The 20,797-nt window shown below is 47.8% G+C and overlaps 1 protein-coding gene across 4 annotated transcripts in view; it reads left to right on the top strand.

Moving 5' to 3' along the window:
• The first annotated feature begins 2,175 nt into the window (after positions 1-2,175).
• The window catches only part of HAUS5 (HAUS augmin like complex subunit 5), a 28,969-nt gene continuing 10,347 nt past the window's right edge, over positions 2,176-20,797 (top strand). For 2 of the 4 annotated variants that reach the window (XM_084815379.1, XM_084815381.1), the window contains exons 1-12: positions 2,176-2,345; positions 4,323-4,385; positions 5,888-5,920; positions 6,903-6,927; positions 7,856-7,988; positions 12,123-12,282; positions 12,617-12,692; positions 15,401-15,480; positions 17,015-17,075; positions 18,055-18,182; positions 19,129-19,207; positions 19,982-20,127. In XM_084815379.1, the coding sequence (XP_084671505.1) occupies positions 2,257-2,345; positions 4,323-4,385; positions 5,888-5,920; positions 6,903-6,927; positions 7,856-7,988; positions 12,123-12,282; positions 12,617-12,692; positions 15,401-15,480; positions 17,015-17,075; positions 18,055-18,182; positions 19,129-19,207; positions 19,982-20,127 (1,073 nt within the window). In that variant the 5' untranslated portion in view covers positions 2,176-2,256. Of the gene's footprint in view, positions 2,346-4,322; positions 4,386-5,887; positions 5,940-6,902; positions 6,928-7,855; positions 7,989-12,122; positions 12,283-12,616; positions 12,693-15,400; positions 15,481-17,014; positions 17,076-18,054; positions 18,183-19,128; positions 19,208-19,981; positions 20,128-20,797 lie in introns of all 4 variants that reach the window. The other 2 variants (XM_084815382.1, XM_084815383.1) reach the window with 1 other exon arrangement.

The raw sequence follows: 20,797 nt of genomic DNA on the forward strand, positions 1-20,797 counted from the left end.
ACACACTGATTCCTCTTGTCCTGTTGAGGTTGGTCAAGCTCCCCAAAGCCCAGTCTTGGTGGGACATGCACTTACATGAGAGATTATTTTGGTATCAGAACACACTGGAGACAACTGTGAATTTAAGTTCTTTGTTTCTAAACATGATCTCCAATCATGATCCCAACGCCAGCTGCCACGGCACTCACAGAAGTCATCCCCAGCATGCGTTTCACCTAATCCCTACAAATATTTATAATATATAATATATATAACAAATATTTGTGTGATCTGCAAAGACTGCATTGAATGGGGTGTTAACATTACCTCACATTTCACACCCAGACAAATATAGGCCCAATTCACCCATTATGTTTTTCCAGCCTGGAGGTAATCTGCATTTGTAGGGGGGGGGGGGGCGAGAGTGTGTAATTAGAAAAAAATTAAAGGGGATCATTTATTAAAATATGGGATAAATATCAGAATCAGTGGGCTCAGGCTATAACCTTTTCGTCATGTTATATATGGTAATGAAGTTCAAAAAGCAAAACTAAAGATGACATTAAATGTATCACTGCATTTGATGGGCACCTTTTTTCTTATGCAAATACCTGCAAAAGAGGGGGGGTCGGTGAACAACATCAGAACTGTGGTGGGCGGAGGAGATTAATTGTTCCACACACACAGACACACACCCCTCTGCTGTGATCCTGATGAAAATACACACACACATTTGCATTCAGGAGGACAGCGAGGGTGAAAGGCTTGTATTCACCCTCCCCTCCAACCATTGTCTGGACTCTGCTCTTGCATTTAATTTGCAATCCTATGCATAGACAGAAAAAAGTCCTACAATTCCCAGCCAGCATGGCTGGCTGGCTGAGGAATGCCAAGACTTGTAGAACTTTTTTCTGTCTAAACACATATAGGATTGTGCCTTTAACCAGTTTGACCCAGGGAGTGAGAGAACAAGACCATTTGTTAACTGGGGCTAAAAATGGCCTTTCTAAATAGATTTACTTCTTTGATCAAGGCAATATTACTCCGTTCCTTACATTAACCCAAAAAGTCTCAATTGTACAACCTCTAGTCTTTCAATATCAACAAATCTGAAATGTTATCCAAAGTCAGATCCTGGGGTTTGTTTTATTCATAGGAAGACCCACTAGATCTCTGTTAGAGATGTGCACAAGCTGATATCGTATCGTTTTTCACCAGTTCCATTTTTCATTCGAACTCAATAGCATTTTGTGCAACTTCAAGATTTTATTTTTTTAACTAATTACAAGAACGATCTCCTGAAATGCAGCTCACTTCTCCTTTTCAATATTTTGAAGCCTCCGCTTATATAAATAAGATCTAAATGGCTTGGCCCAGGTTACCTGAAGGATCATCTCCTCTCATATGTACCTGCCTGGACCCCAAGATCACCTTCAGCAGTCCTTCTCCAAGCGCCCCTGCCAAAGGAAGTGAGGAGGGTGGCTACTAGGAACAGGGCCTTTGCTGCTGCGGCACCCTGGTTGTGGAACGAGCTCCTTAGAGAGGTTCGCCTGGCGCCTATGTTGTCCTCTTTCCGATGCCAGGTGAAGACCTTTTTATTTTCCCAGGAATTTTAGCATTCTGGTCTTTTGTTGTTGTTCAGTCGTTCAGTCGTGTCCGACTCTTCGTGACCCCATAGACCAGAGCACGCCAGGCCTTCTCTCCCGGAGCGAGCTCAAGTCCATATTCATTTGTTTTAAATCTGTATGTCAAATCTCTGCATTGGTGCTAGGTTTTATGCTGCTTGTACTTTTATATTGTAGTTTTAATGCTTTTATGTTTTGTATTGTTTTTACGCCTGACGTGCAGTTTTCGTTTTTGCGAACGGCCCAGAGAGCTTCAGCTGTCAGGCGGGATAGAAATGTTATCAATAACAAATAAACTGGAGAAAGTCAAGCTACGGTGGCTTGGAGGCCAGGGACGATGGGAGTTGCGGCCCAACAATAACTTGGGATCCTAGGCTGAGCAAGGCTGCCTAGGCGTAGACCGACAGGCCGTGTGGACCGTCGACGGCTCACCTCACACCCAACCCGAAACTACAAATCCCGGCAGGCTACGTAACGCGACGCGTTCCCCCCTCCCCTCGAACTACATCTCCCAGCAGGCCCCGCGTCCCGGACTCGCATCTCCCGGCGTGCCGTGCGGAAAGGCGGGGCCAGAGTGGGTTGGGCCCAGCCGGGAAAGCGGCGCCCGAGTTCGAGTTTGGCGTCGTCCGGGCCAGTCGCGGCGGGGGACGAGATGTCGCTGGCGCAGGAGCTCCGGCGCTGGGCGGCCGAGGAGATGAAGCTCCCGCCTGGCAAGATTCCCTCCGAGAGCGCCGCCCGACGGTGGGTGAGAAGCGGGCCCGGCCCCGGCCCTGCGCCCCCAGACCTCTCCCGTTCCGCCCCCATTTCATCCCCGCGATCTTAACGCGCCCCCATTCGGCCCCCGGGCCTGTTTTCAACCCCAGCGACGAGTGGTATGGAAATAACGACGAGAGCGCCTCTGAGCGTTCGCTGAGTGCTTTCAGCACCAGCCCTGCATGCGCTTGGGAAGCAGCGAGCTTCACTTTTTTTTTCTTCCCCCCCCCCTTTTTAATTATTTTTTTAAAAAAAGAAAAACACAACACAGCAACAACAGAAACACAGCCGCAATACACGTACACTAAAATATCTCTTGAGATTGTAAGGTATCTAACAAGTGCTTATCATTATTCTCTAATTCTTGGCTTAGTTGTATCTCATACATTGAGTTCACAGACATTATCTCCTTTCTCCCGATTTTAACAACAACAGAAAAAAGAGAATCAGCCATCTCAAAGTTCAAAATCCTCATACATAGATATCATTTTTCTCTCTTTCTTGTACAAATTCTATAAAAGGTTTCCAATCTAACATAAATTTAGTTGTTGACCCTTCTTTAATTATAATAGTAAGTTTTGCCATCTCTGCCAGTTCCATCGTTTTCACGATCCACTCGTTCACAGTTGGTATTGTTTCATTCTTCCACTTTTGTGCATACAATAACTTGCAGTCATTGTCACGTAGAGGGTTCCCCCCTTCTCTTTTACATGTTTATCTGTTGGTTCCAATAAAAAAGTTTCTGGCTTTAATTCTATAGTAGTCTTTAATATTCTTTGAGCTAAAGACTGTATTCGTTTCCAAAATGTTTTAGCTTTTTTACAAGTCCACCATAAATGATAAAATGTTTCCTCTTGGTATTCACATGGAAGCAGCGGGTTTCACTTTTGAGTAACTTTGCAGAGGACTGAGCTGCTCCCTTCCATCCACGATGCTGGGGAAGGGCCTTAGCTCAGCAGCAGACCATATGGTTTGTATGCAGAAGGTCCCAAGTTCAATTCTTGGCTGCGCCAGTTCAAAGGATCAAGTAACAGGTCATAGGAAAGATCCTTTTCTACCTGAGACCTGCCAGTCAGAGTAGATGTACTGAGCTAGATGGGCTAGTCTTTGGACTAAAAAGGCCGCTTCATACCGCTGTATGTTCATTATCTGTTAACATTTATATACTGCCTTATTTGCTAAAGAGCCACCAAGGTGGTATACAACAATTAAAAACAATAACATATTTAACTTCGTAGCTATGTCATGGCTAGTCTTGGAGTTTTCTCCAAGGGGTAGTATCCAGCAAAGAAGGAGCTTCTCTTATTCCATGTGATGGTAGCAGCAAGATTTATTTTTGCCTTAAATTTCGGAAATCAACGCAAATACCTTGGAGAAGCAAATGGTGCTTAATGCTATGGGGTTTAGCAGTATGAAATGACATTGCCTGACATCTCTGGGTAAAACTGGGAAAGTAGAATGGGTCAATTTAGGGAGGAGATTGGGATACTTTAGAAAAGACTAGAATTCTAAACAAGGCATTATTAGAAGAAAACCCTTCTCATTATTATGGCTAGTGGAATGGTGGGAAAACTCGGGTCCATTTTGTATACAACAGCAATAGTTGGATTAGTTGGTTGTAGAGTTGTACTACAGGTTGATGAATTATATTTTTATATTACTGTAAGTATTAGGAGTTTACTTGTATTGTTGTGTTGTATGTGTTTTATTTATTGAGAACATATCAAGTTGTATTCTGTGAAAATAATGTGATTAGGCCCCGGTGAAAACTTAGGATGCCATTATGCAGTACTGTTCTCAATCATATGGTGGCGGCTAGTTAATTTTCACTCTGACTGGGCAGTTGCTGCCACTCCAGTGGACTTACTCACTGCCCTTTCTCAGCCTTCCAATCCCAGTGCCTCAGGCTCTGAGAAGCAGCTCGTTCTTCCAAGCCTGATAGATTTTTGCTTTCTTCCCCTCCAGGATGTGCTCAGGTCAATGTGCTGAGATTTGGAAATATGTCATCCGCCATGTTCACCACCAGAGGTGAGAAGCTGAAGGGTGGTAGTTGGGGGAAGTGCTGAGAGACTGCTGGATTTGGCTTGTATCTGGGGGCTACTGGCTAAGATTTAGCCCAATGACTTGACAGGGTGGAGGACAGAATTATCTGCAGGCCAGCTGCTTTTACAAATTCCTGTGCCTGACAAATTTTGCTAAGCCCTGTCTTTAATATGAGGAGACAGAGAAATGAAGCAGCAGTCAGTAATCTTGGTATGAAAATAAAGTGATGGGAAAGGTGTAGGAGCCTTGCTGGTCAGATGATTGAGCCCAGATTCTTGTCTTTAAAACTAGTCAGCTGGATGCCTCCAAGAAGCTCACAAGTGGGATTTGAACACAACAGCCCTCGGTCTCTGAATGTGGAGGTTCCACTGAATGCAGGAGTGGGCCACCTATGGTCCTCGACCCAACTTCATGAAGTCCTTGGCCTAATTTCAAAAGCTTTCCACGTGCATTCTGTTCAGACCTCTGGCAAGAGCCATCTGTCCTCTCCGTGGGAGTCCATTGGGCAGAAAGAAAGGAAGGAGAGAGAGAGAGAGAAGGGATGACCCACCACATTTGTCTCTAGCCCTGCCCTCTGCTGGCTGTGGCCCTGCCCACCGCTAACATGTGGGTCTTGACAGATTACCTGTGAAGGAGTGAGGCCCTTGGCAGGAAAAAGTCTCCCCCACCCCCGATTTAGTGGTTATGGCTAACAGCCATTGGTGATCCTATATTGCCCATGCCTAACCCCCTTTTAAAGATACCCAGTGTGGTGCTCATTGCCTCATCTTGTGGCAGGGAGTTCTGGAGGTTAACAATGCACAATGTGAAGGTGTGCTTTCTATTGCCAGTTCTCAAATGGCTGTCAGTCTATTTCATTGGTGCCACCCAGTTCTAGTATTGTCAGAGTGGGAGGAAAGGTTCCTCTGTTTACTCCTCCACACCATGTGCATAACCCTATAAACCTCTACCATGTCCCCCCTCAAATCAGGTTGTGTTTTTCTTCTAAAATAAAAGGCCCTGACACTTCAGCTTTTCCTTGGAAGGAAGGTGCTCCATCTTCTTGATTACTTCCAGTTAAAAAGATTTGCCTGCTTAATTTCTGTATGTCAGGCTTGTATCTAATAGCACAAGCACAAGGCCAGTTAAAAAAAAGTGGCAGTCAGAAAGGACAACAGAGCAGGGCCAATAAAAAAAAGTTGGCAGCCAATAAGTTCATTTTGCCTGCTTAATTTCTGCAGGTCAGGCTTGTGTCTTAATAGCACAAGCCCAGGGCCAGTAAAAAAAAAAAAAGGCAACCAATCAGAGCAACTAAGTGAGATGGTGTTGCCTTTCCTCTTTGACTGCAGGGTGCAAATGCTCTCATGGGCTCAAAGTTCTTTGCAGGCTTGAGAAATGTGTTTATCTCTTAATGTGTTGCATGCTTGCTTCCACTTCTTCCAGGGTTTTCTTTTTCAGAGCTCATGTCACGCTGTGTTGATTTCATCTTTTTCTTGTTTATGTTGTAGGAACGTAAAGAAGATCCGTGGGAACTTGCTATGGTATCCTTTGGGGAGTGGGGTGTGTGCACATTTTCTTTGGAAGAATTCCAGACTTATTTGTGCTAAGAATTACCCCCTGCCCAGCCCCCTGTGCAATGGTGGTGAAACTTCCTTCACCGTTATTTATTTTCTTAAGAAACATATTGCCCACTTATCTTTATAAAATAAACTCCAAGCGTCTTACCAGAAGATCGTAAAATATATCAAACAGAATAAAAAAACAGTTCAGATTGCCAAAATCAATTTCACACAGTGAAACCAACAGTGGGATAAAACAATTCAGTATAAAACAGGGAGGCAGAATTTTAACCCACAATAAAAGCTTGGCAATTTTTTTTGTTAAGGGGGCGGGGGGGGTTAGCTGCTTACCAGAAGGAACTGACCAAACATCTTTAGGAAGGAGTTTTAACAACCTGGGTACCGCAATAGAAAAGGCCCCATCTTGTGTCCTAATCAGTTGTGTTTCTGAAGGTGTTGGGATGCATAGCTGATATTCAATGCAGCGGGTGGACAAGATTGTATGGGAGGAAGAGGGCTTTCAAGTAACCTGGTCCCAGACTGTTCCATCTCCACATGAGAGAAAGATGCACCGCTTGAACTTTGGCAACGTATTTATTTTTGCAATCTCTCCTTTCTCTGAGGAGCTTGTGATGTGTAGAGATAGGCTAGGCTGACTGGTCCAAAGTCACCCAGTGAGGTTCGTGCCTTGCTTAGGCAGCCTCACCTGGTGCCTGTATTGATGTCATTTCAGTGCCAAATGAAGATCTTATTCTTTCTCGCCAGTTGTTATAACCTTTTAAAGCCTTGGGTGGGAACCCTGTAGCCCTCCAGGTGGCAATGGACTTCACTTCCCATCAGCCCCAGTCAACATGATGAGAACTATAGTCCAATGCATCTGTAGGGCACTGTGTTGGGAAAGGCTGTTGTTGCTAAACTACCAAATAGTTAACCTGTTTCCTGAACGCAAGCTTTCCCTGTCTAGGTATCGGCAAATGGAGGAGGCTGAGGTGAGACAGAGTGTGTTTGGGGTGCTTCATGGAACTGGGGTGGGGTGGGAGGAACACGTGCCCCCCTCCAATGTTGTTTGACTCTGACTCCTATCATCCCTGACCAGTGGCCATGTTGCCTGGGCCAGATGGGAGTTGGGAGTCCAACGACATTTAGAGAGCCACAGGTTCCCCACCTGTCGGCTGGGTCAGGGTGTTGAACCTTTTTCAGCCCATTTTGGAGAAGCTCTCAGGGGCTGCATTCCTGTAGCGGGCAGGGCTGAAGACCAAAGGGGCGAGGCCCAACATACCAGCCTATTTAGCTTGAAGCTCTCACTGCCAGTAACTAAGCCTTAGGAGAGACATGTCAACTTTATTGAATGCAGGGGGAAAGTGGCAAAAAGGTGGGAAACCACCAAATGATTGGTGGGGCGGGGAAAGGGGGTGGGGCCAGGGGAAGTGGGAGTGGTGATCTGGGGATCCTAGGGTGGGCTGCATTTGGCCCCAAAGTCTGAGGTTCGACACCCCTGGTTGAGAGAAAGGGGTGGGGAAAGAGCAAAGGGGCGGGCCATCTGGGGATCTTTGAAGGGTTGGATTCTTCACCGCTGGACTAGGGCAACGATTCTCAGTCTGGGATGCACCTGCCTTGTGGGAGCCTAAAACTTTGGAGCCATTCCCTTGTCAACCATCGTATACAGAATACTGAGTTAGACAGCCCATTGCCCCAACTTTGCATAAGGCAGCTTCCGATGTTCCACGTCTTCAAAAAACTCTTTTTGGGACATAAGGTAGATAGGGATGTTTTCTTGTCCTTGGAGCTCTTAAAGAAACAGGCGGGGCTTCTGGGGTAGGAGAGGTGGTCCTATATCTGTGTCGTGTGACCATGTGTTGCTGGGCGAGAGATCAGCGCTACCACATTTGGTGTTGTGTCTCCCCGCTTCCCTTCCAGGGCAAGCCTAGCGGCTCTGAATCGGAGAAGGAGCGGCGCAAGCAGCTGGTTCACACCATTGCCCGCCTGCGAGGGGAGCTACAGCAGATTGACCTGCAGATTGAGTCGGCGCAGCGGGAGCTTGTGGCTGATGGTGAGTGGAGAGAGAAACGAGGAAGCCCAGGGCCAGCGGCTCATGCCATCAGCTCCTGAAAGGCCTCCAGGTGGCCTGAAAGAGATTTTTTTGTAGCATTCTTTGCTTTCGTGTTTTAAAATTGTAAACCACTTTGGGTGTCTTGGCCAAAAGGTGCTGAATAAATGCGTGGAATAGTGAACATGTTTAAACAAATAGGAGGCCTGACTGTGGGGAGAGGAGGAGCTCTACAGGGCAGCATGGGGACTGAGGGCAAAGGAGCCCTGAGCCTGACTTCCTGATTCCAGGAGGGGTAAGCCCTTGCCACTGGTTGCTCCGTGGGGCCCTTTGTATAATGTAAAGCCTTGCAAAAACAAATTTAAAAAGAGGAAAGGAAGGAAATAGCAGGCAAAATAGGGGAACATCTGTGGAGCCCTCAAAAGTGTCTAGGGAATAAAGTCTGAATCCTCATTATTAGCAGTTGTTATTTATTATTGTTGTTGTTGTTCAGTCGTTAAGTCATGTCCGACTCTTTGTGACCCCATGGACTGTAGCACGCCAGGCCTTCCTGTCCTCTCTCTCCCGGAGTGTGCTCAAGTTCATATTCGTTGCATCGGTGATGCTATCTAGCCATCTCATTCTCTGCTGTCCCCTTCTCCTTTTGCCTTCAATCTTTCCCAGCATCAGGGTCTTTTCCAGGGAGTTTTCTCTTCACATTAGGTGGCCAAAATATTTGAGCTTCAGCTTCAGTATCTGTCCTTCCAATGAGCACTCAGGGTTGATTTCCTTTAGGATGGACTGATTTGACCTCCTTGCAGTCCAGAGGACTCGTAAGAGTCTTCTCCAGCACCAGAGTTCGAAAGCATCCGTTCTTCGGCGCTCAGCCTTCCTTATAGTCCAGCTGTCACAACCATATGTTGGGAAAACCATAGCTTTGATTATATGAATCTTTGTCAGCAAGGTGATGTCTCTGTTTCTTACTATGCTGTCTAGGTTTGCCATAGCTTTCCTCCCAAGGAGCAAGCGTCTTTTAATTTCATGGCTACAGTCACCGTCTGCGGTGATCTTGGAGCCCAAGAAAATAAAATCTGTCACTGCTTCCATTTCTTCCCCTTCTATATGCCAGGAAGTGATGGGGCCAGATGCCATGATCTTAGTTTTTTTTAATGTTGAGTTTCAAACCAGCTTTTGCACTCTCCTCTTTCACCCTCAACAAGAGGCTCTTTAGATCCTCTTCGCTTTCTGCCATTAGGGTGGTATCGTCTGCGTATCTGAGATTGTTGATAATTCTCTCAGCAATCTTAATTCCTACCTGTGATTCATCCAACCCGGTGTTTCTCATGATGTACTCTGCATATAAATTAAATAAGCAGGGTGACAATATGCAGCCTTGTCGTACTCCTTTCCCAATTTTGAACCAATCGGTTGTACCATGTTCAGTTCTTACTGTTGCTTCTTGACCCTCGTACAGATTTCTCAGCACACAGGTAAGGTGGTCTGGTACTCTCATCTCTTTCAGAATTTGCCACAGTTTGTTGTGATCCACACAGTCAATGCTTTTAGCGTAGTCAATGAAGCAGAAATAGATGTTTTTCTGGAATTCTCTTGCTTTCTCCATGATGCAGCGAATGTTGGCGATTTGATCTCTAGTTCCTCTGCCTCTTCGAAACCCAGCTTGTACTTCCGGTAGTTCGCGGTTCATATACTGCTGAAGCCTAGCTTGTAGGATTTTGAGCATAACCTTGCTGGCATGTGAAATGAGCGCAATTGTACGGTAGTTTGAACACTCTTTGGCGTTGCCCTTCTTTGGAATTGGAATGTAAACTGACCTTTTCCAGTCTTGTGGCCACTGTTGAGTGTTCCAAAGTCAGCTCCAGGCCTTGTTTTTACTGACTGTATAGGCTTTTCTATCTTTGGCTGCAAAGGACATAATCAATCTGATTTCGATATTGACCATCTGGTGATGTCCATGTGTAGAGTCGCCTCTTGTGCTGTTGGAAAAGAGTGTTTGCTATGATCAGCGTGTTCTCTTGGCAAAACTCTATTAGCCTTTGTCCTGCTTCATTTTGTACACCAAGGCCATGCTTGCCTGTTATCCCGGTGGTTTCTTGACTTCCTACTTTAGCATTCCAATCCCCTATGATGAAGAGGACATCTTTTTTTGGTGTTAGCTCTAGAAGGTGTTGTAGGTCTTCACAGAACCGATCATCCTCAGCTTCTTCGGCCTCAGTGGTTGGGGCATAGACTTGAATTACTGTGATGTTGAATGGTTTGCCTTGAATTTGTACTGAAATCATTCGATCGTTTTTGAGATTGTACCCCAGTACTGCTTTTCCCACCCTTTTATTGACTATGAGTGCTACTCCATTTCTTCTAAGGGATTCTTGCCCACAGGAGTAGATATAATGGTCACCTGAATTAAATTCACCCATTCCTGTCCATTTTAGTTCGCTGATTCCCAAGATGTCGATGTTCAATCTTGCCATCTCATGTTTGACCACCTCCAGCTTACCTTGATTCATTGATCTGACATTCCAGGTTCCTAAACAATATTGTTCTTTACAGCATCGGACTTTCTTTTCACCACCAGCGACATGCACAGCTGAGTGTCCTTTCGGCTTTGGCCCAGCCGCTTCACTCTTTCTGGCGCTACTTGGAAATACCCTCTGCTCTTCCCCAGTAGTATATTGGACACCTTCCGACCTGAGGGGCTCATCTTCCGGCGTCATCTCTTTTAGCCTTGTGATACGTTCCATGGGGTTTTCTTGGCCAGAATACTGGAGTGGGTTGCCATTTCCTTCTCCAGTGGACCACATTTTGTCAGAACTCTCTGCCATGACCTGTCCGTCTTGGGTGGCCCTGCACGGCATAGCTTATGGCTTCACTGAGTTACGCAAGCCCCTTCGCCACAACAAGGCAGTGATCCATGAAGGGGATATTATTATTAGCAATATTTTTAACTGCTTCTCACTGAACAAATCCCAAAGTGGTTATACAGAATATAGCCATACTCTCTGGGTGTTGACGCAGGCTGGTTTCTGAAAGTTCCTGAGGCGTTATGGTTAGAACAGGCCTGGTGTTGTCATGCGGCAGCCTTGGGCAGCTGTTGGGGGTCCCAGTATCCCGGCAGGGTCCACCACTGCATTGACATCTGCCCCCTCAAAGCTAGAGCCAGCCTTGCTATCCTGGGCCACTGGAGCTGGGTGGCTTGAAGCCATCATTTTTACTTTTCACAGCGTCCCCAATATAGTGGCATTGTGGGAAATTAAAATGGTGGCACTTAAGCGGCCGGGGTGATTATAGCACTGCTGCCACCAGGGCCCACTAACACAACACGGGGGGACCAACAGGGCACTTTGCCACCGCCCCCCCCCCCCGCAAACCTGAAACCAAGTTTAGGTGGGTAGAGGAGCTGCAAACACGAAAAGAGGGGTAGCATCACAAACGGCAAAAGAAGAGGGAGAAAACTCCAGATGCTATTTGCAAATTACCTTAAATTCTTGGCCCAAAGAGTTTCGGATTGTAAATCCTTCTTTTGCAATAATATCTACAAATTTCGTTTTCTTGCTGTCTTTTTTTTTTTGCCAGGTAGAGGCTCTGAACTGCTTCAGTTGCAAGTGTAGCATCTTAGCGAAGGGCATCATGCCCTCTGACTTGAGGCCTAGCTGTAAAGTTCCCTAGAAAGCCAATGGCTGAGCATTGCCTGTCACCAGGGTGAATTTCTTCCTTCCTTATAACTGTTAAAAGCACAGGAGTTCTGCTTTCTTTTCTTTTTTTTAAGTCAGTATCCCTAGGCCAGGGGTAAGCAAGTTGTGGCCCTCAAGATGATTTGGCCTACAACTCCCATCATCCCTCACCATTGGCTATGCTGGCTAGGGGTGATGGGAGTTGTAGGCCAAAACATCTGGAAGGCCACAACTTGCCCATCCCTGCCCTAGGCCCAGGGTACTAGCTGAGGGAAAGTCTAAGCAGCTGTACAGTGTACTAGTGCCCCATCTAAATTTTTTCTTCAACTATCATAAGGACTAGAACGGTGGCTGTTCAAAAAAGAGGCTGACATCTAATACAGACTTGGCCGCTTGCTCGGTGCTCACTAAGGTGTGTCGAATACACACACAACCTGACTTATGGTGCACTCTTTTTTTTTCTCCTCAGAGGTCACCCTGGAGACGGCCCAGGAGAAGATCCGCGACGCCAAGCGACGCAGCTTGTTGCTCAAGGCTTACTCGAGCCGGATTGCAGCGGAGCGCCAGCAGTTGCATGCGAAAGCAGTGCACCTCCAGGGGCGTCTGGAGCAATTGGAGGAGCTTGAAAGGTACAGGCCCCATTTCTAGGCTCTTCTGCTTCCTTGCAGACAGTGTGTGGAGGAACTGCTGGGTGGGATGGAGTGTTTGCGTGAGGGGAGGAGCAACAGGCTTAATGGAGGAAGAGGAGGAGGCTGGTACTCCTGCAGCCAACCACCTATCCCAGAAGCCCCTGGACCCACCTATCCCAGAAGCCCCTGGACCCACCTATCCCAGAAGCCCCTGGACCCACCTGTGGCAATGTGCAGACTAGTCAGGCTTGTTCAGAAGGCAGAGGACTGGCTAACCCCTGAAGGGCTCATCCCACTCCATTTTAACAAGGCCCTAACGTTGTTCTCTCCGCAGGAAGGCGAAGACAGCAGTGGTGTTTGGTGGGAAGGCTCCAGACTCTGGATTCCCCAGCTTGGAGCCAGAAGTTCTGGTGAGAGCTGTTTGGCTGCTAGCAGGGAAGAGGCCCCAATGTCTTCTGGCAATTGTATACTCAAGCCCTGATCAGGGCTACGTACTTAAATCAAGGGTAGGCAACTTGTGGCCCTCCAGATGTTTTGAGCTACAACTCCTATCATCCCTCACCATTGGCTGTGATGGCCAGAGCTGCTGGGAATCGCAGGCCAAAACTTCTGGAAGGCTACCAGTTGCCCGTCCTTAAATCAGTCAAGACTTCATTTACTTGCAAGTATTTCTGTTATTATTACAAGCATTTGTGCTCCACTCTTCAACCTTGAAAGGCTTTCGGAGCAGCCAACAATGCAAACCAGCCATTTCAAATGTGATGCCCAGCTATTCGATGTGCTCATTTTTAAAACAAAACCAAGCTCATTGAAATAATAAAAACGCCTCGAGCGCCCAGGTGGCAGAGGGGCGATTTTATTGATATAGGGAATAAAATTAATACAGCAGAAAATTGCTGAAGTTCTGTGTAGAATTGTGCATTCGAGATCTAGGTCTCCAAAGAAATGACATAGGGGGCTTTGGGGGGGCGGAGGGATGGAGTGGCTCCAGGTGCACAGGCAGAATGGGACAGGATGTGGTGGCGTGGGGATCTGGGGGAGATACTTGTTGTGGTAGCAGCATTTGGAGCAGGAGCAGAGCCAGAGCTAAGCTGTTAAGAGCACAATCCTATGCATGTTTAGACAACGCTGGGAGTTGTAGGAGTTTTTTCCCATCTAAACATGCATAGGAAACTTTCAACCCTACAAATTGGCATCTCCTCCTGTCTGCTTACGTTGTGGTCCTACCATCCATTCTCTCCTTGCCTCACCCGCTGTGGCAAGCAATTCTTTAGCCAGTGAGGAAAAGGGGACGGATCCCAGAGGCAGCCCTTGTCTTGCGGCTGCCTGTGAAGACGGTCTGGAAATTACAGATGGCCCAGGAAGCAGCTGCAAGGGTTCTGAGGGGAACTGCCTTCTCTTCCGCTACAGAGGGGGATCTAAAGGACTGAGTCTGGGTTGTGGCACCCTGTCGGCCCTTAACTACCAGAGGCACAGCCTGTCTGCATGGGAAGTCACTAGGAACATAGGAAGCTGCATTACACTGGGTCAAACCATTGGTCCATCTAGCCCAGTATTGTCAACACTGACTGGCAGCATCTCTCCAGGGTTTCAGGAAGGATTCTTTCCTAGCTCTACTTGGAGAAGCCAGGGATTGAACCTGGGAGCTTCTGCAATTAAAGCAGGTGCTCTTCCACTGAGCTATGGACCCTCCTTGCATTTCGATGAGCAGCTGGGTATATTTTGAGCCTTTGGCTGAGAACGCGACGGCAATGGGGCAGGCACTATGGGGTGTGCAGGAAGGTTATCTATCCTTCCCCTCCTCCCCTTCTTCAAGGCAGTCTGTCTTCATAGTCTGCTCTGCAGTGGGTGGCAACCTTAAAGAAGCAAGCCTGAGGTCTGACTGCTGCTTTTTGACCTTGGAAAAGAGCAAAGTACAGAAGCCCGGGTGGCCCCCAATCGTGAAATAATCTTTTACAATCCTGGCTTATCGCTTGACATTTGGGGGCAGAGCCAGTAAATGTACTGTTGTGTCTGTTCGTTCGTTAGCCAGAACCAAATCACAAACCAGTCATCTGCTTTATTTATTTGAAGTATTTTTATGCTGTTCCTCAGCTGAAAAGGCTCCTAGAGCAGCTTATATACAATCTGTTAAACAAGACAGTCCCTGGAAAAAGGAACGGGGAGGGAAGAGAGGAGAAAATTAATGCTTTTAGCAGAGTGTGGTGGAATGGCCTTGTGACCTGTCATCTCTCTCAGCTCATTAGTTCTACTTGGTTTACCTAATAATGATTCAGCTTCTGTTTGGATCAGGAAAAATAAGACTCCCTCGGGAGGTGGCGGGCTCTCCTTGGCTAGAGATATTTAAATAGTAGAGGCTGGACAGCCATTGTGTCTGGGATTCTGTGGCTGTGTCCTCTGTTGTAGATCCTGCATTGACTAGGGAGGTTGGACTAGATGACCTCGAAGGTCCTTTCCAACCCTAGCGTTCTCTGAGTCCAGTTTCATGTGGCTGCTGCATGTCTGCGTATCTCAGTGTTACCTGACCACATATTCCTCAGCCCTGTGGCTTTTGAATTGTTTCGAATTTAATTGAAAACCAGGGCTTTCACACAAGCTTATTAGGCAACCTTCTGCCCCTCCTGTCTATTTTCGCTTGCAGTGTGTGGCTGCCAGGGAGTGTTGGGTGTGTTTTAGGACATGCTTTGCATGAATACGGGGTGAGTCCTCAGTGGTCTGGCCAGGACCCCACATGAATGGAGTCTGTGGCTAGAATATGCCCCAGGATCTTTGGCATCACGGTGCTGTGGCATATGACCAGATGAGAGTTCCTTAGCATGCAAATCAATATACTGGTTAGAGTTTTGGACTGGGACTCTGGAGATCTGGGTTCTAGTCCCCACCCAGCCATGAAGCTCACTGGTGACTTTGGGCAAGTCACTGACTCACGCCTAACCTACCTCACAAGCTTATTGTGAGCATAAAATGGAGAAGTGGAGACCCATGTACACTGTTTTGTGTTCCATGCAAAGAGGAACAAAGACAGGATATAAATGTGGTAATAATATAAAATAAAATAGCAGTAGAAATATTTGAAAAGCCTCTGCCTTAGCCAAGATTTTGTTCTCTTTCTCTCCAGCGAGATGTCCAGGAAGCTTGCCAGCAACGCTTCCAGTTCTTGAAGACCCTTTTTGAGCGCAGCATATCTGGGAGTTTTCCGTAAGGATCCCTCCCCTCTGTCTGTCTGTCTCTCTCTTACTCACTTCCATTCTCACTCTCACGTCTCTAGCTCAAGCCTCATCTTGTCTGTTGGCCTCCAGTCACCTTGCAATGGAACTTCCTCCTCCCACTCCTTATGGGCTGGCAAAATCCCCAAGTGTCTTCTTCTTTCCCAATTGTCTAAATACTTTATGTTGGCCACCTAGAAATTTGGGACAAGAAGTAGCTTTTAAACTTTCTTGTCGGACTGTTGAACATAGCGCAGGCTAGCCTGACTGGTGGTGGTTCTATCATGGTCTCAGGCAATGATAAAACCTTCCAGATCTTTTGATGGGAGATTCCGGAGATTTGACCTGGGATCTCCTTTACTGATTGATTTTAATTTCTATCTTGCCTTTCAGCAACAACAACAACAAAAGGCATTCCACGTGGCTAAGAATAAAATCCAGGTTAAGGAAATTGTAATTAAAAGATAGCATAAGACAGTTAAAAACACAGCAATCATAGAAATAAACAGTACCAACCAATTAGGACCTCCTTCAACAACAGACCAGCTTATATGCCAAAGGCCTGTGTCTTAAACTTGGGGCCTGATACAGCCAGGACGCTCACTAAACAGATTCAAAGGTACCAATATGACTCATGTCCACTTGTGTGAAAGTACCTTCGAATCTGTTTAGTGTGGCTCCCGGCTGGATCAGGCCCCAAGTTTAAGATAGCCTGCTTGAATAAAAACATCTTTGCCTACCTGTGGAAGGACAGCAGAGAGGGAGCCAACCTAACCTTCCTAGGTAGAGGGTCCCACAACCTGGAAGCAGCCACTAAGAGGGCCTTCTCTCGCATCACCACCCAAAGTGTCTCTGAAGGCAGCAGTATCGAAAGAAGGGCCTCTCCCGGAGATCTTAAACCCCAGGCAGGCTCATATGAGAGAAGGTGGTCTTACAAGTAGCCATATAGGGCTTTATAGGTCAAAACCAGCACTTTGAATCATGCCCAGAAGCAGACCGATAGCCAGTGCTGCTGCTGTAACAAGGAAGGCACAGGCTCCTTGTATCAGCCCCGCTCAACAGTCCGGCCACGCAGTTTTCAAAGGCAGCCCCACAGAGAGCGTGTTACAGTAGTCCAACCTGTAACTACAGAAGACTATACGGAAAGCAGTTTCTCTTACCCCCACTTTGAAACATCTGCATTGACTCCCAGTTCTACTTATGGGCTCAGTTCCCAAGTGCTGGTGCTTCTTAAAACAAGCTTCTCCCAGCTCAGCGCCCTCCAGATGTGTTGGACTACAGATGCCGTCATTCTCAGCCAACAGGGCTGTTTGGCCAACAGAGAATCAAGTTTAAAAAAGAAGAAGGCTGAAGGCAACTGAGCCCGTTACTCTTGTTTTTCTGTGTTGCTTTATGTCTGTTTCACAGAGTTCTCTTTCCACGCTTTGTGCCTTTCACTTCTTAAAGCATTGGGGCCGAGCGTGGTGCTCAGCTGACACCCCCCTCCCCATTTTGTGTTTCTAATGCCCCTTCCCTATGTCTCTTAGCAGCGGGATGAGCGAGGACCAGCTGAACAACTCTTACCAGCACTGGCTGAGCATTGTGGAGGTAAGCCGGATGATGCAGTGTAGGGACTGCAGCAATGGGGCTGCTGTTAAAGGCACAGGATCCCTTTTCCCTGGTGGGCTTCAGGGACCTAGGAAGCTGGCTTGTCTTAGATGGCCCAGTATTGCCTGCACTACCTTCTCAGGCACAGTTCTTTCCCAGCACTGATGACCGGATCCTTCTTTAACTGGACCTTCTGACTGCAAAGCATGTGCTCGGCTACTGAACTGTGGTTCTTTCCTTGGCACATCTCTGCTTGTGAGAGGCTTTGGGGGAATGACATTCTGGGACACATCTAGCTTCATGCTGTAGTTATTCATTTAAGGCACAGTCCTATGCATGTGTAGATAGAGAAAAAGTCCTACAACTCCCAGCCTTCCCTCTTGCTTTGTCTTCCTTTCTCCAGCCTGTTTAGAATGCCTCAGTCATCTCTCTCCCTGAGTACAATGGCCACCTCACACTTGTTCCCTCCCCTGCTTTGCAACACAATCAAGCTTCTAGTCCTCATTTTTAAAACTCTGCACCCAGCTATACCCGCTTTCTTGTTTCCCCTCATGTTCAGTTTCACTCTCTTCGCTTGGCCCAAGCTTATGTATTGTCAGACCCCCTTTTCTCTCCTAAATCTGAGAGTTCTGGGAGGCGTTTACTACCAGGACAAACTGGGCGATTACAGCAGTCAGGAACCTCTGGACCTTTCTCTTCCATCTACAAGAGCTCCATGTGGACAGGAAGAGCTAGCAGAGGTGGTGGAATTTGGGGATGGTCCAAATGAGGGCTGGAAAAATCCCAGGCATCCCGTTGTCCAGGCTTCTGAAGAAATTGGTGCCAGAGCTGAAGGAATAGGAATATTTTTTCTTGCTCTGTCAGTTTGACTGACTTGGGGGCAAAGCGGGACTGGGGACTGAGTTGGGCTCTAGGCTGCCTGCGAACAGTGTCTTTTCCTCGAGGGGCAACTCTGCTACTATTCCATGTCTCCTTGCAGAAGGTTGTGGGCTCCCATCCACCTGCCCACATCCTTTCAGCCCTGGAGCACCTGGCTCTTCAGAGAACACAACAGCTGCAGGAGCTGACTGACAGCCTCAACATCCCCCGTGATGTGGAAGCACTCAAGTAGGTCCTAAGAACATAAGGGCCATGCTGGATCAGACCAAGGGTCCATCTAGTCCAGTGTTCTGGACACATATTGGCCAACCAGCTGCCCATGGGAAACCCACAAGCAGGGCACGAGTGCAGCAGCACCCTCCCACCCATCCCCAACAACTGGGGTACATAGGCAGACTGCCTGTGGTACTGGAGGTAGCACAAAGCCGTCAGGACTAATAGCCATTAACAGCCTTCTCCAGGAATTTGTCTAACTCCCTTTTAAAGCCATCCAAATTGGTCACTTCTCTACGTCTTGTGGTAGCAAATTCCATGGTTTAACTCTGCCCTGTGTGAGGAAGTCCGTCCTTTTATCTGTCCTGAATCTCCCACCAATCACTTTCATGGGGTTGACCCCACTGGGTTCTAGTATTTTGAGAGAGGGAGAAAAATGTCTCCCAATCCACATTCTCCACACCATGTATAATTTTATTCATCTCTGTCATGTCGCCCCTGACTCGCCTTTATTCTCAGCTGTCGGGGAGGGGGGGGGGATTTTGTGCCTTCCCATGGCAAAGACGGGAGTAACTCCAGGGCTCGCAAGAGCATCCAACATCCTCTGGCTACTGCCAGGGTCCCAACATCCCGGAAGGGCTCACCATTAGCGCCTGCCCTGCCCTCCCTCTTCCGGCTCTCCAAGAGGGAGCCAACCATTTAAACTTCCCACCGTGCCCTGGAGCACTCCTAACTTAGCATCAATCCAGGGCATTGTGGGAATTTTTCCAGTTACTCCAAGCTACTCTGCAGTCATGAAAGCGCAGCTGCCATCTGCTCCCAAGCGAGCCCATCAGTGCTTGCTCAGGCGGGGTGATGTAGGAGGCGGCGCAACAGAGGGTACTCAGAGCTGAAGCCGGTACTGCGAGTATCGGAAACATGTCAGGATTTTCCGTTCTACCCATTCCACCCCCTCGCTCAGGTTCCGCTATGACAGAGCCCACCTACAGGATGTCTCAGATCCAGTGGATGACCTGCCCTCAGTCCATGGCCTCATACAGGTGAGGAGGTTTGGCGCTGCCTCGTTGCTGAATCTTCACCCGTACATATTCATCTACCATTGATGAGGGCCCTTGAGTGATGACTGGTGTGAGTGGATGGGCCATTGCTGATGGGAGCTTCCCCGTCTGCCACTTCACCACTGAAAACTCTACAGCACTTGAAGGCCTCTCAGTCAGGTGACTCTTTTATAGACTGATCTGGCTTTCCACAACTTGGGGAGGGGAATTCTGAGCAGCAAACTGTGAAAGAGGGGTGTCGATCCTCAGGCCCGCATGCTAAATCTAGCCTGCTTGGAGTTCCCAGGATGGCCATGCCCCCTTCTCCTGGCCCCAAGCCCCTTCTCTCCTCCCCCACCCCCTGCAGTCAGCTAGTTTGGTGGTTTTCCAGCTTTTGTGCAGTGTCTTCCCTATTCTAAAGATTGAAATGCCTCTCTTAACGCGTAGTTACTGGCAGGAAGAGCTTTAAGGTAAAGTACACTTGTATTTTTGGCCCCGCCCCTTTTGCCTTCGGCTCCGCCCACTACATGCACTTCCTTACCCCACCCCCTCCCCAAGCTTTTCCAAAATGGAATTGGGCCCCGGGCTGAAAGGGGTTCAACATGCTTGCTACAAAATGCCACAAACCCAATTCCTGGAAGCAAGCGGTTGATCTCTCCCATTTTATACTGGATGCTAGAATTTGACTGGGGAAATTGCTGGAAGCTCTCCAATGCTTTTGGGTGTCACAGGGAGAGGTCGGGCTTATCAGTCTCCCTTTCTCTCTTCTGGTGGCAGGAGGGCTGGAGCAAGTGTGAGATGCTCTGTGTGCAGCAGATCCCACTGCATGCCCAGGAGAGATCCCTTTTGGCCCAGCTGGAAGCTATTGTCCAGGAGATGCACCGTCTGCTGTCCGATGGCTCAGAGCACTCCATCCTGGCCAGGTACAGGGGTGAGGTCCTGCTGCTGTGCTTCCCTGCTAGGGGAGATGACAGGCAAGGCAGATGCACAGGTTACTTTAGCTCAGCCTTCTCCCCGCCGCCCCCCGCCCAGCCAGCCCATGCATAGTGGCTGGGGATGATGGGAGTGTAATGCAACATGCCTGGAAAGTGACAGGTTGGCGAGAAGGCTGCTTCAGATCCTTTTTAAAGATGTCCAGGTGTTAGTTTGAAAGAGTGCTTCCCAGAGAGGCTTGCGAAGCAAAGGTCTTACCATAGCATACCTACCGATGTTTGAGCTTTCCGGTGCATAGAGAAGGGTGACCAGGCATAGGATTTCTTTTCTGTGGGTAGTCGTATTCAGTTAGGCTGCAGGCTTCTACGCATATGGAATCTGGGACTCAGGTGTTCTGGGAACACTGTCAGGTTTTCTTTGTTTAGGAGTTCCTTCAGGGAATATAAGAAGCGCCATGCTGGATCAGACTAAGGGTCCATCTAGTCCAGCATTCTGTTCACACAGTGGCCAACCAGCTGCTCGCAGGAAACCCACAAGCACAACATGAGTGCAACAGCACCCTCCCACCCATGTTCCTGAGCAACTGATGTACATAGGTATATTGCCTCTGATACTGGAGGTAGGATATAGTCTTTAGGACTAGTAGCCATTGATAGCCTT

The sequence above is a fragment of the Heloderma suspectum genome, chromosome 10, assembly GCF_057233095.1.
Source record: "Heloderma suspectum isolate Gila_16-S chromosome 10, 16-S_ref, whole genome shotgun sequence".
In the NCBI taxonomy this organism is placed as follows: domain Eukaryota; kingdom Metazoa; phylum Chordata; class Lepidosauria; order Squamata; family Helodermatidae; genus Heloderma; species Heloderma suspectum.